Source organism: Ursus americanus, chromosome 23 (genome assembly GCF_024610735.1).
Source record: "Ursus americanus isolate L20-20 chromosome 23, mUrsAme1.1.p, whole genome shotgun sequence".
NCBI lineage: Eukaryota > Metazoa > Chordata > Mammalia > Carnivora > Ursidae > Ursus > Ursus americanus.
The window spans coordinates 17432633-17446378 of NC_142149.1; the positions used below are offsets into that span (position 1 = coordinate 17432633).

General features: G+C 45.8%; 1 protein-coding gene across 1 annotated transcript in view; it reads right to left on the bottom strand.

Annotated features, from left to right (window-relative positions):
- NMT1 (N-myristoyltransferase 1) overlaps positions 1 to 13746 on the bottom strand; it is a 28479-nt gene that overhangs the window by 11453 nt on the left and 3280 nt on the right. The window contains exons 2-3 of the mRNA XM_045813989.2: positions 5826 to 5934; positions 2437 to 2581 (exon numbers count right to left, since the gene is read on the bottom strand). Coding sequence (XP_045669945.1) covers positions 2437 to 2581; positions 5826 to 5934 — 254 coding nt within the window. The remainder of the gene's footprint in view (positions 1 to 2436; positions 2582 to 5825; positions 5935 to 13746) is intronic.

Consider the following 13746-nt stretch of genomic DNA (forward strand, 5'->3'; position numbering starts at 1 on the left):
GACATGATCTGAAACGGGGATCGAAAGTTCATTTGGGAACAGAACTGGGCATGTATCTGGGAACCCAGAACTGTCACACAGCCTAAAACAACGGCTGTTCAGAAGGCCCTTCGGTGGCGAATTTGGGATTGTAAACTTCTAAAAAATTCCAGGTCTCTTTAGTGGAATACAATCCGATCACACCTCTCCCAACAAGGTGGGGAGTAAACAGCACACTTGACAGGCTTCGCGACCACTGGCGCCATTTCAGTGGGAAAAATCCTGGCCAGAAGCTGCAAGTCGCACTACGCTGAGGAGAACTAGGCTGGCACCTCAGCCCCGCGGTCCAACCGAGGCCTCTAACGTGCTGCTCTCCACGGGCCGCCTCATGAAAACAACGGAAGCCTTCCTTTGGGCCTGACCACGGACCTGAAAGGCAGACTGGTCAGGTGCTCAGAGCAACGGCCCTTCCGCAGGGCCCCACACCACACACAGCCCAGGAGGCACATCCAGAAGAAAGACAGCTGAGCTCCTTCCACCCTCCTGAGGCCATCAGGGCTCCTGCAGCGACCGTGTGGCTTTCTCACCAACTTTCTGACAACGGAACCGGAGCACTCTCTACATTTACAGGTGGAGAACTGGAGGCAGACAACAGAGTAACTGGACTGATGAGGAACAGAAGTCCACGGACACCAATTCATCCCTTCAGCAGGTTCCACGTCTATGAAGTATGGAGCTAAGTTACCCATTTGCAAATTCTTAATGAAAAATAAAATCGGACCACAACCCCCAAAACCCCATCTGAAAACCGGGCCAAGCTGCCTGGCGGCCACCACGAAATGCCTCACCGTGCATTTCACGCAGAGGCAGAGTGTGGCCACTGGGACCCGTTCCTGGTGATGCCCTACGAACAGCACTACTGTGACCCAAAGCCTTGCTGGAGGGCTTAGCCAGTGGGCCCAGGACCTGGCTGGGCTGGGCAGCCTGAAAGACAAGGCGGATGGGTCAGGACAGCGTTCTGGAATAGTGCCTGCTGCCAATTCACCAGTCCTCACCATCCCAGCAGTGCTCTGCTTTCCACCCCCTGTGGGGGCGCACCTCAGCTTGCTTCTGGATCGTGACTGAGCTGTCCAAGAACGGCATCTGCGCTAGGGCAGTGTCTGAAACTTGCACAGTGGACACGAACCCCCTCCAGGTTCTGATTCCACGAGTCTGGGAAGGGGCCTGAGGGTCTGCACGTCTAAAGCTCTTGGGCAATGCCCACCCTGCTGGTCTGAGGACCGCGCGCTGAGTCGTACTGCCCTGTATCACATACTCCCCACCTCTGGAATAGATCAATCATCTCTGTGGGCGCAGTGGCCCCTCGCCCCTCTCCAGTCTTTGGCCCTTCCCCGCCCCTGCCCCTCCTCCCCACCAAACATTCTGGAAGAGACCAGTCACACGCACAACCTGAAGCCCGGTTACATTTTGTATCCAAACGCATGTCTTTTTTTTTTTTTTTTTAAATGATTTTTTATTATATTACGTTAGTCACCATACAGTACATCCCCGGTTTCCGATGTAAGGCTCGATGATTCATTAGTTGTGTATAACACCCAGTGCACCATGCAATACGTGCCCTCCTTACTACCCATCACCGGTCTATCCCATTCCCCCATCCCCCTCCCCTCTGAAGTCCTCAGTTTGTTTCTCATAGTCCATAGTCTCTCATGTTTCATTCCCCCTTCCAAACGCATGTCTTCTCCACACATTTACTTTCTCAGTCACAGAGGAAACAAGAATTGGGCCATCAACAGACCCAAAATCATGGTGCAACCACTCCAGAAACTTTGTCAACAGTGACATCTGAAGTTAGCCATCAACGTTAGCTGTGGCTCAGTCTCAGCAGGCATCTCTAACTCTACTATGTCATCTGTCTAGAATCCTTTTAGCTTTTCTGCCTGTCCCACCCTTTTAAGAGCTCAGTACAGCTTTTTTAAAGGGTGCCAACCAGACCCGCAGACGGCGTTCCAGAGGGTGAGCCATCACTGTAAAGCAGAATGTCAAGTTACGTGCAGCTGGGAAGCGCGCACTGGCTGAGACACAAAGGGAAGGGGCTGGGGACGCAGCCCACCCCAGGGTCAGACATCTGCCCGATAAATAAGATGGTCTCTCTAAAAAACCTCTGCGGGAAGAGACCCGTCGGCACACAACCCCATTCAGCCTGTGCCAACAGAGTGTTTTGCTCTGTAGATTTCTAGTAGATGACGACGGACTAAAGGAATCAGTACTTGTTCTCAACAGGTACTCCTGTGAACTGTTAAGGTCCCTGAACATCAGTGTTTTCTATACTGCATTGCTTGACCACCAAGGAACTCCAGGACTCTACCATCCTCCCTCCACAAATTCAGTGTGGCACCCGAAGCACGGAAAAGACACATCCCTCCCCAGCGCTTGGGGAAGAAAGCACGTACATACCGAGTTTGGGGACAGGCTGCGTGTCCCAGAACTGGTAGCTTCGCTTGCTAGCCTCCTCCATGGTTTTGGCAGGCCCCTGACCCACTGAGAACAGTTCAATGGCCTTCTGTATTTCCTGGATCCTCTCGGCTGGCAAAGAGTTCATCTGGACGAGACAAAGTCGGGGAGAGAAAAGGCCCATTACGTTAACAAGCACTTCTGATCAGTCATGAGTGCAAGAGTTAAGGGGTGTAATTCAAGGAAGGGGTGCGGTTCCTCCATCCCAATCCCAGAGGTCACATGTCATATAACAACCAGAGAAAGAGTGGTTGGTGATGGGCTCTCTGAAGAGTGGGTGCTTCCTACAGGGTTTCTCCTTCTAAGCCTCACAATATTTGGTGGCAAAAGGAATACATGCTCAGTGTAAAATTCCAAACAACGCAGAAATATATACTACATATAGAAAGGAAACACTCAACAATCCCACCCCTTAAATATAATTCTTGTCATCAACAGTCTTAATTTAGGAGGTAGGGTGAGAAGAGGCAACTACAATTTCAGACTTTTTTGCATGCAAGCTCCAAGCACACACACACACGCACGATTTTCAAAAAACTAGAATTGGGTCATATGGTATTACTCTACGTGCTGTTCTTCCTCAAACACTACGTCTTAGGGATGCCTGCGTGGCTCAGTCGGTTAAGCGTCTGCTTTTGGCTCAGGTCATGATCCCAGGGTCCTGGGATCGAGTCCTGTGTTGGGCTTCTTGCTCAGCGGGGAGCCTGCTTCTCCCCCTCCCTCGGCCTGCCGCTCCCCCTGCTTGTGCTCTCTCTCTCTCTGACAGATAAATAAATAAAATCTTAAAAGAATAAAAAATAAACACTATGTCTTAGGGACCCTTCCATGTGGACACGCAGACCTGCTCATTCGAACCGAGTCCACTTTGTGGACCGACCACAATATATTTAGCAAGTCCCTCACTGGTGGGCATTTCCGTGGTTTTGTTCTTCAGCTTTACAAAAAATGCCATGATGAACTTTCTTGTACATCTATCTTTGCTCACTGGGATATGTATTTCTGTCGGATAAAGTCTAAGAAAGAGACTTTCTGGGTCAAAGGATATGAACATTTGAAATTGTAAAATATATCATCAACTTGTTCTCTAAAAAGAGTGTATCAATTAATAACCCAATGAACAGTGTGTTTATTTAATTAATATGAATTAATAACCCAGTGAGCACATGTTTCTCCTGACTCTCATCATTAGATTTACCAAATCTTAAACTTTACCCATCTAGGAGGAAAAAAAGTTATTAATTTTAATGTCTCTACTGTCAATTTAGCTACCTTTTCATATACTGATTAAACATGTATTTTTAATTGTGTAAACTGCCTACTCATTTCATTATTTTAAAATGACGGATTCACGTATTACAAATATTTTCCCAGTCTGTTGTTTATCTTTTTAATTTTTACAGAGATGATTTAAATTTGTCAATTTTTCTTTTATGACTTCTGGGTCTTATGTCAGGCTTATGATTATATAAAAATACTCAAAATTTCTTCTTCTATTTTTACTTTACCACTTTTTTCTTTTTTCTTTTTTTTTTTTTTAAGATTTTATTTATTTATTTGACAGAGAGACAGCCAGCGAGAGAGGGAACACAAGCAGGGGGAGTGGGAGAGGAAGAAGCAGGCTCATAGCGGAGGAGCCTGATGTGGGGCTCGATCCCATAACGCCGGGATCACGTCCTGAGGCTTAACCGCTGTGCCACCCAGGCGCCCAACCACTTTTTTCTTTTTCATTTAGATTGAGAAGGACAAGGAGAACATAAACTAACATGTTTACATTGCTCATTCCTGGGAGGTAGGACAAGTGATTTTCTTCTTCTTGTTGTTAGGTTTTTCCTAAATTCTTGATAATGAACTGCACCCCTCTCACAAAGAGGGAAAGGGAGGCTATGTAAATGGTATTTTGTTAAATGTTTCTAATTTCAAAGAGAACCATTTTGATACACGCTGGAACTCAAATCCCCCTGGAGTCTTCCAAACACCGCCCCCAGACACACAGTGAAACAAATACAAGTCTCTAAAGCCAAAGCACAGGCTTGGGCTGGAATCCCTGACCCAACAACCTGGCTGAGCCATTGCCCTCATCTTTAAATGATTTTTTAAAAAGTAGGCTCTATGCCCAACGTGGGGCTCGAACTCACAACTCCTAGAACAAAGCTGCATACTCAGTGCGCCTACGTGGCTCAGGTGGTTAAGTGTCTGCCCTCAGTTCAGGTCATGATTCTGGAGTCTCGGGACTGAGTCCCAGGGTGGGGCTCCCTGCTCAGCGGGATGCCTGCTTCTCCTTTCCCTCTGTTCCTCCCCTGCTTGTTCACACGTTCTCTCTCTCAAATAAATAAATAAAATCTTAACCAAAAAAAAAGGAGTCGCAAGCTCTACCACCTGAGCCAGGTAGGCACCCCGCTGCTCCCATCTTGAAAATGAGGAAGACCCCCACCACCCTGGTAGGGATGTTGAAGGTTTGGGGTTAATTAAAATGAAGTGCCTGACAAGAACCTGGCCAACATGGTGGGGGTTCTTTTCCCCCCAATCGTGGATTTAATATTGAGAACAGTAAAAAATCACTCAACGAGGTAAGAGAGTCAAGTTGGAGCATGACATTTGTGGCGTAAGACAAAGTGTGGCTATACTGGAGTGAGACTGGATTTCTTGTGAGGCTTAGACACTGTTCCAGAGGTCACTGTAAGAGAGGGATTATGTGTTCAAGCTTCTCCTGGGGTCTACGCTGAAGGGGGCAGCACTTAACCTGAAAGAAAAGGTTTTCTTGTCTAAATGTTGTTTTATCTCCAAACCAATCCCTGCCCGTACTCCTGGGTCTCAGGTCAGTGTGTCAGCCTTCGGCCGGCCGTCTAGGCCAGCGGTTCTCCGCTGTGGAGCTCACAACGCGCTCTGTGGTTTCCTCGCGGTTTCCCGCACGAGCACTACGGCAGGCGGAGGATGCTCACAACCCACACGGGGCGGCCTTAAAAAGAACAGGCCTCTTCTTCTCCCAGGGGTGGGGACTTCAGACAGAAAGGACTGAGAACCACTGCTCTAGGCGGCAGGGGCTGTCCCGGCGGACTGCTCTCGCCAGCACCACATGCAGCTCTGTCCCTGGACGTACTGAGGGGGCAACACGCTCGGGAGACAGTGTCTAACCTGCTGTGGCTCTTAAGGTACCGAAAGCAGTTTCATCACCTAGGTCTAGCGCAGCAGAGGGCGGCAGAGGGATGAACGCCTCAGCTTGAAGTACCACCAGTGGAGATCGTCAGTCTGAATTGTTCCTATTCGTTGACCCCCACACTCTCTCCTCTGAAAAAGCAACTCTCAGTCACACGAAAACAGAGCCTTCTTGTTACCTTCACAGGCTGATCCTGGGCTGAATCTGTCTCATTGCCTTTCTCTTTCTTCTTTTTTTGTTTCTTTTTCTTCTTTTTGGCTCCAGTGTCGTTGGCTGGACTCAAACCACTGTAAGACGAAGTAAATACGATGCAGAGTTTGTAAAAAATCATCTGTTTTGAGCTACACTGACAAAGAGCTTTCTGTGGAGGCAGACCTTCCTTCATCAGGCCTGTTGGCTTCGAAGCTGACTAGAGAATCCAGGTCCCAGAGGGGCACTTGGAGGACAGCAGCAAACACAGCTCTCCTCACTCCCACCAGCTCTGTGTGTGTGTGTGGGGGGGTGCTGTGCGAGAAATGTCCTATTTGTTTAGACGGACCTTTTCAATTCTTGCTTTTATTTTATGTTTATTTTCTTCAGGTTGCTAGAGTGCTGGCACCAAAGGCAAATGATCACTGGTAACAGGGCATTCGTACCACCAACACTTCCTTAGGGCCCTGAATTTAAAATGATGACAACCCTAAGCGGTCTTTTTGGAAACCCTTCCTCCCGCCCACTGCCACCCTCCCAGTGCGTCAGGTTCAGTGAGATTCCCCAGCTGGGATCTAAAGCTCAAGGCAGTTCTGCAAAGGGAGGAAGGAAGGAGGAAAAAGGCAGTTTCACGTTGCTGCGATCTGTGTCCAAGCTAGTGAAACAGTCGTGAGAACTGCCTACATCGAGCCTGCAGGACTTAGGGCGATGGTCAGCGGGCTCAGACTGGGTGATCACCACGGGCAAAACCCGGTACCTGGGATCTGGGGAAAAGAACAGAAGCACCCAGCCACTCCTGCCACAAAAGGACTCTAGGAAACATGCCTGTGAGCCCAGTAAGGTGGACATGCCCTCTGCATGCCACACCCCACAAATGCAGCAAAAAAGTCTCACAGCCACATTTAAACGTCTCCTACAGCCTTGTATTTTTGTTTTTTGCGATCTCTCAACATCTTTACTGAGACACAAATCATATTATACTGTGTTTCTTTTACATTTCCCATTCATTTGCTCCCTAATGTCTTCTCCCAATTCTTGTTGATTTCTGGGTTTCCTTTATTTTATTTTACCTTTGTATTGGGTTTCCTTTATTTTATTGATGAATTTTAAGGTTCACCTTGCAGCTTAGCTTTCCTAATTATGGTTGGACAGTTGATCCTCGAACAACACAGGGGTTAGGAGTGCTGACCCACCATCGACAGTCGAAAATCTGCATGTAACTTTTGACTCTCCCAAAATTGGCTATTAATAGCCTACTGTTGATGAGGCCTTAACGATAACATAAGTCAATTAACACAGATTTTCTAGTTGTGTGTATCATACACTGTATTCTTCAAACAAACTAACCTAGAGACAAGAAAATATTATCAAGGAAAGCCAAAGAAAAATACATGTACAGTGCTGTTCACATACAAGTAGACCCGGGCGGTTCAAACCCGGGCTGTTCAAGGGTCACATATAGTTGGTTTCTGCCATGTCTAAACTGATTTTGGTATTCTGAGAGTAATGCCTAATGTTACTCTGCCATCTTCCCTGGAAATCTTCCATTAAAAAGTCCAAATTAGTAGTCCCGCCTGAAATACAGTGAACCCTAATCTGCAGGACCAGCTAAGTGCAGGGTGTTAGCTGTATATTCTAGACAACCAATTTTCAAAGAATTAAAATAATATAAATACATTTTTCATACCATTATGATAAATTCCATTTAAGCTTTATTTTATAATTCAGAAAGTGTACCTGCTCTTAAAATGTCTTGGGGTGATTATGAATATGAATTATCCTCTCGTAACAAGTGGTACTGTGTAGGGAGGAGGCAATCTGCAGCCATGAGCTGCCATTTCCTGTGGGAGATGTACCTATTCCTAGGCCTAGGAGGAATGCTGGCGTCCAGACTTCATGACCTTACACTTGGACTAAAGTTACCTCCAGCCTGTACTGGATTTCCCTGACTTTGCCATCTTTCTGCATCATCGTAAATTCTAGTCAGCTGTGGGACTTAGCTCTGTGAAAAGATTTTCCATATTAGAAAGTGTGTCCCTCCCATGCTAGAAAGCCTACAGTGACAGCAGCCTCGTAACCGGGAAGGTATCGAGCCCAACTTTTCCCGAGGCCCATAACCCTCAGTTCCCAGCTAGCTCACTCACTCTTCCCTTGCCCCTCCCAGAATAACTGCCTGCACCCATCTGCCGGCCTCTCAATGTCCCCGACGCCGGGAGCCTATGAAGTCAGGGAGATCCAGGAAAGGCTGGAGGTTACTTCAGTCCAAGCGCACCTCCTAGATATTATCTTAATGGGACACAGAAGGCATACCATGAAAGGAAGACCAAAAACATTCAGAGGGGGAATAAGGTGAACTCCTTAAAACCAGATGCTCTGCAAAACCCTCAAGGCCATGTCCAGGAAGTCATTTATGGCCTAAAGAAAAATGTTTTCCACTTAGTAATTCAATGTTGTTATCATCTACAGACCTATTTGCAGCCTATAAAAACTCTATGTGGTTTTTAAATTCCAGACATATTCTCACTTCAGTCTCAAGATTATGTGGAACATTATAAAATTTAAAAACTGTTTGATGTTAGGAAACAAAGCAGTGTCCCACCGTTGACACAGTGTGTAAGTCCTTCATTTCAGCTTATGGAATGAGTTACCTGGTCCCTGTATATGAATTACCATAAAAATATATTTTTAAATAATTCTGTGCATAAAAAAGGTCAAGGCAAAGAACAGCTGTGTATCAACCTTTTGGATATTTACTAAACACATTTTCACGTAAGGAAAACAGAAGAAATTACTTTCTCCAACTTCAGAAATCTTTACAAGTAAACCACTAAGAAACGACCTTCCTGCCTCTGCTCTGCTATCCAGTGAGACACTTCGGAGCAGCCATCGCCTCGTGGACCCCACTTTTGTGGAAGGATCTTAGACTGAACTCTTGTTCTCTTTTATGCATCATCAATATACATGCCTGACAAACTCCAAGACCCAAACTAAACCCAGAGAGCAAATTTCATTTTCCTTGTACTGGCTTGAATTTGCACACGCAGCTACTGAGCAACAATCCTGTTTCAACTTGCACTTCGAGCCCAGAGACAGGTGAAGAACAAAGGGAAGTTGAAAGAAGAGTCGTTTTCGAGGAGCTGCCAGGCACCAAGCTACATCCACGAGAACACATTATGAGCTCACTATGGTCTCACGGTCAGCAACCCAGACAGAAGGACAACCGATCCACAGAAGAGATTTCTTTTCTTTTTTCCCCAAAGATTTTATTTGTGAAAGAGAGAGAGAACATGAGGACGAGCAGGGTGAGGGACACACGGAAGCAGACTCCCCGCTGAGCAGGGAGCCCGATGCGTGGCTCCATCCCGGGTCTCCCAGGTCTCTGGGATCATGACCTGATCGCAGGCAGATGCTTAACCGATGAGCCACCCAGGCGGCTTGAGAAGAGACCTCCAAAGAGCTCACTAGGGTTTAGTTTTCAAGGTGATCATAGTAATTTTAATTATTCAAAAGAAACCAAGTGCAGAGGCCTTGAGAGTAAGTCTTCAACAAGCCTCCCAGGAAGCCAACATCATTTCAAAGAGCTTCAATTTGGATTTGGGGAGAACCACACCAGAGAACCCCACTGAAGCAGGCTAGTCCTTCTCTAAGAATTCGCATCATTTTTTTTTTTTAAAGATTTTATTTATTTATTTTGACAGAGAGAGACAGCCAGCGCGAGAGGGAACACAAGCAGGGGGAGTGGGAGAGGAAGAAGCAGGCTCCCAGTGGAGGAGCCTGATGTGGGGCTCGAACCCAGAACGCTGGGATCACGCCCTGAGCCGAAGGCAGACGCTTAACCGCTGCGCTACCCAGGCGCCCCTTGGATTCGCATCATTTTTAAAGGGACCTAAAGTCCACACCCAGCGGGCAGATATCCCAGGGTGTGTAGGGATTCTGCAAATTGAAACAGCAATCTCTTAGCACTCTAAGCCTGCCAGTCACCTTGACACACTCCAAAGACATGGGCCAGAACCATGGAATACAGAAAATCGAAGTCTGACTGTGGCTCATTTGGTTCTAAAATAATGAGCAAAGAATTAATGAAATTTGCCTTCCTGGGGAAAGGGGGGCTCCCTACGATGGAAATGGACATAGGAGTTCACATAAAAATGTTAAAGTTTACACTCTAAAGCTGATAAACTCAAGTCATTAATGACCAACCTAGCGAATATGGGACACATTAGCAGAATGACAGAGCAAGGAACGGGGAAGACAAGCGATAAAAAAAAGTCATGAAAAAAAAATTTTTTTATTTAAGTAGGCTCTATGCCCACCTTGGGGCTGGAACTTACAACCCCAAGATCAAGAGTCTCATGCTCTACTGACTGAGCCTGCCAGGGGCCCCAAGAAATGTCATTTTTTAAATGAAGCCCAGATACTCTACCTTCAAACACAGAAATCCCATGGATGCTTTGGTATAAAGTCAGGGCTCGGGGGAGGAGATAGAAAATGAGCCTCAGTGCTGATTTCTAGAAACAGAAGGCAGTGCCAGGCTGTGGAGTGGGCGAGAGGGAAGGGCCCGCTGACAGATGAGCAGCCCGAGCACAGAACTCCCAGATAACATGACAGGCAGTAAGGGTCCGTAACGCAGGCCTCCTCTCCGTCCCACCGGGTAACAAAATCCACTCAAAGGTGCGTGATTGCGGAACAGAAAGCTGTGCTTGTGGGGGAGCGCAAGCTCAGCCACCGGCACCGGAGAGAACCTCGGAGCCACCCAGCTTAACCTGCTGTTTACACAAGAGGAAACCCAGACACGTGAGGCAAACTGGGCACCAACTAACCAGCTGGTACCCAGGGACAAGCCACCAATCTCTAAAGACATGGACACTCCTTCCCAAACACCGCGGTCTTGGTTCTGTGGGAATTCATCGGAGCCTCCTCCAAAGCCAAAAGACACTGTTTCATCACACGAGGCCCTAAAACAAATTTCTGTGGATCACAGGAGCACGTATGAAAGGCAAGGAGGAGAGTGCGACACGCTTTATCCAAAAAGCCTCCTCTGACTACACCAGCTCTCACGGGTAGCTGGCTAAGATTATGATCTCCCAAACGATTCGATACTTTACATAGAATAATGCGTTGCTTCCTACCTTCCCAGTGAGATTAAAAATTTCCTGAGTATAAGGACATCTGATACAGCTGTTTCCTACAGCACCCCCGGCTGCACCCAGCGCACAGTTAGGAGTTCAACAAATCATGTGCTTGACTGACGCTCTCCAGCATAATGGACTAAAATAAAACCCTGAAAAGCCAGAGCCCAAAAGAGGGTCAGCAAAACATCTCCAGTAGCATTTCCACAGGACAGCTGTTAACAGTCTACGAGAGTGCGGGGATGCCGTGCTCTTTTGAGCCACTGGTTGAGATTTTAAATAATCAACTTTCATATTAAATTATCAACTTTCTTATTTGTCATCTTCTCCCTCCTTAGGTCCTATTCCTATAAAAGTTCAACAAAAAAGCTCCCATGAAAGTATTTTAAATGGCTCCACTGTCTTAAACACAGACCACGGGTTTAGTTTTGATTATGAGATCAAAGAAAAAAAAGAGTTCAGAAAATAAAATTCACAACTTTTGGTCACTTATTTTCTACCCCTAAGAACTGGAAGTTAATTCTTTGGGCTAAAATTCAAAATTTCCGGAGAAACCTATTAAACAAATCCTAGGCTCTAACATCCTTGTGATTCTACTTTTGGATATCGGGAAATCCTTCTGCAAATCCATTTATTTCTGAGGTGTGATATGTTCACCAATAATCCTACCAGTACTCGGAAGGCCCCAAGAGGTGAATGCAGTGGCATACAGGGGTACCCGGTGGAAGCCACACGGTCTGACTCGGTCTCAAACATCGATCCTCTGTACTGCCGTGACTACAGAGTCACTTACAGCAATGCCCCAAACTCAGTCCCACCCATCAGTTATTTATATACAGAACTGTGTGTGAATCCCAGACGATGGGGAAAACAAAAAAAAACACTTTAGTACTGCCATCAAGGTACCCCAGGAGGCCTGTGAAAAGAACAGTAGGTTGTGGGAAGGGATTACAAAAATTGCTTTTACTGCCATCCTCTGCCCTTCCTGGGACAGTTGGCCAGAATTCTGAGGGTGAACAAGCCAGTTCCTGCCACGGAGAATAACTGGGTTTTTTTGTTTTTGGGGTTTTTTTTAGGGGTCACAAAAGCTCTGATATACTAAACTGTTTAGAACGGGACTGAGACAGAAATGTAAATTCCACATCCTCTGGGTTGCTTTGGTGAGCCACACTGTAACCTGGCAACTCCGAGGTCAAATCAAATGCTGTTCAGAGACCATTTTCAGTAATTTTCTGAGCAATGACTCACTGCTGGCAGAAATTTCACACACTAGAATGACCTCTGCAAAAGATACTTGTCCACTAAGAAGAGTTTAAAGGGGCCAGCCATCTCCATCACCAACTGGCTCCCCTAGTCTGGGAAAGTCCACGGGCTACTGAATGGATCCAAAGACAGACTCACACTGCTGCAGAGTTAGGAGGCAGAAATCTAGGCAGTAGGGAAAAGAAATCCAGCAAGTTCACAACGGATCCTCCAGGGTGTCAAAGGAAGAGGTAGAGACGCAAATCCCAAGCCTCACTACCAAAACTAAATCAGTCTTTGTAAGTGAAGTCTAGACGATAATCCACGGAAGGGGCTTAGCACAGCGGCCAGCCTACAGTAATAATAGCAACAGATAACATTTATCACACGCTTGACAGCAGTATAACCTCTTCAGCTGCCTCTCTAAGTCAGCAGTAGCAGAAAAAATTTCTAAGCAAGTATTGACCCTGTCGAGGAATTTTAGTCTAAGTTTGTTTTGTTTGTTTGTTTGGGCCCTCTCAATAGAGAACACCATGTTTTGTGTGCTTTAAATGCAACAATCCCAAGAGCACCTTCCTGGAGGAATCAGAAGAGAGGCTTGAGGGTAGAGATTTCAGACAAGGTTACAGAGAAGAGCTGAAGAAGCTCTTCCTGAAGTTATTAAATCTATGGTCCCCAAATCTATGGACTCTGCAGGCAAAGGGTTAAGTGCAGACTTACTAAAGCTGGCAAATTTGAGAGTGAGCACATTAGTTAAACAATGTGAAAAATCAGCAGAACTGGTGTGCCATGAGCAGCAGTCTCCCTGAAATAGGCTCTCATTTGCTTTTCATTTCTTCTGCTTTCCAGTCTCTTCTCTTTGAAGCAGCTCTTGATTAGTTTTCTTTTTTAATTGCCACTTAATTGGGAAATAAAATTAGAACACTTATTTGATATCAGTGATGAGGTTTCTCTTTTCATTTCTGCTTTGATCTAGTTTTGAAAAACCAAAAGCTGAAGGGAGAAATTAAGAAAAAGGGACGAAAAAGACTTCTTCTTTCCAAGAGCTAGATGCAGCTATAAGTCACCAAATAAATATGGAAAGAACCACTCTCGGAGAATCTGAAGAATAAAACAAAAGCAAGTAAGGCTGGCTTTATGGAATTTCCTTTCAAAAAGCCCTTTGTTTTCTCTTAAGTTTCTACACAAGAGATAACAGCTCAGGACTAGTGAGGAAAACTTACAAGAACTCATCTTAACTTGTCCCCATGGAGTAAGAAAGCAGGATGGGAAAGAGACATCCTTATCAAAGGGATGCCTTACCAGCATTTCAGTGGTATCAATGACATTGCAAAATAAATTCTAAAAGAATCCTAGGAACAAAATAATATAGAAGCCCTTTCCTGTTCCAATCATCCAAATAAACTTTACTTGTTAACCCAAAACTAAAATCTACTGCTAGCTAATAAGGTTTATTCTTTAGTAACAATTCTTGGAAAGACTTTCACTAAAAACAAACAAGCAAATTAAAGCATATAGATGAATGGTGAACTGCAGGGG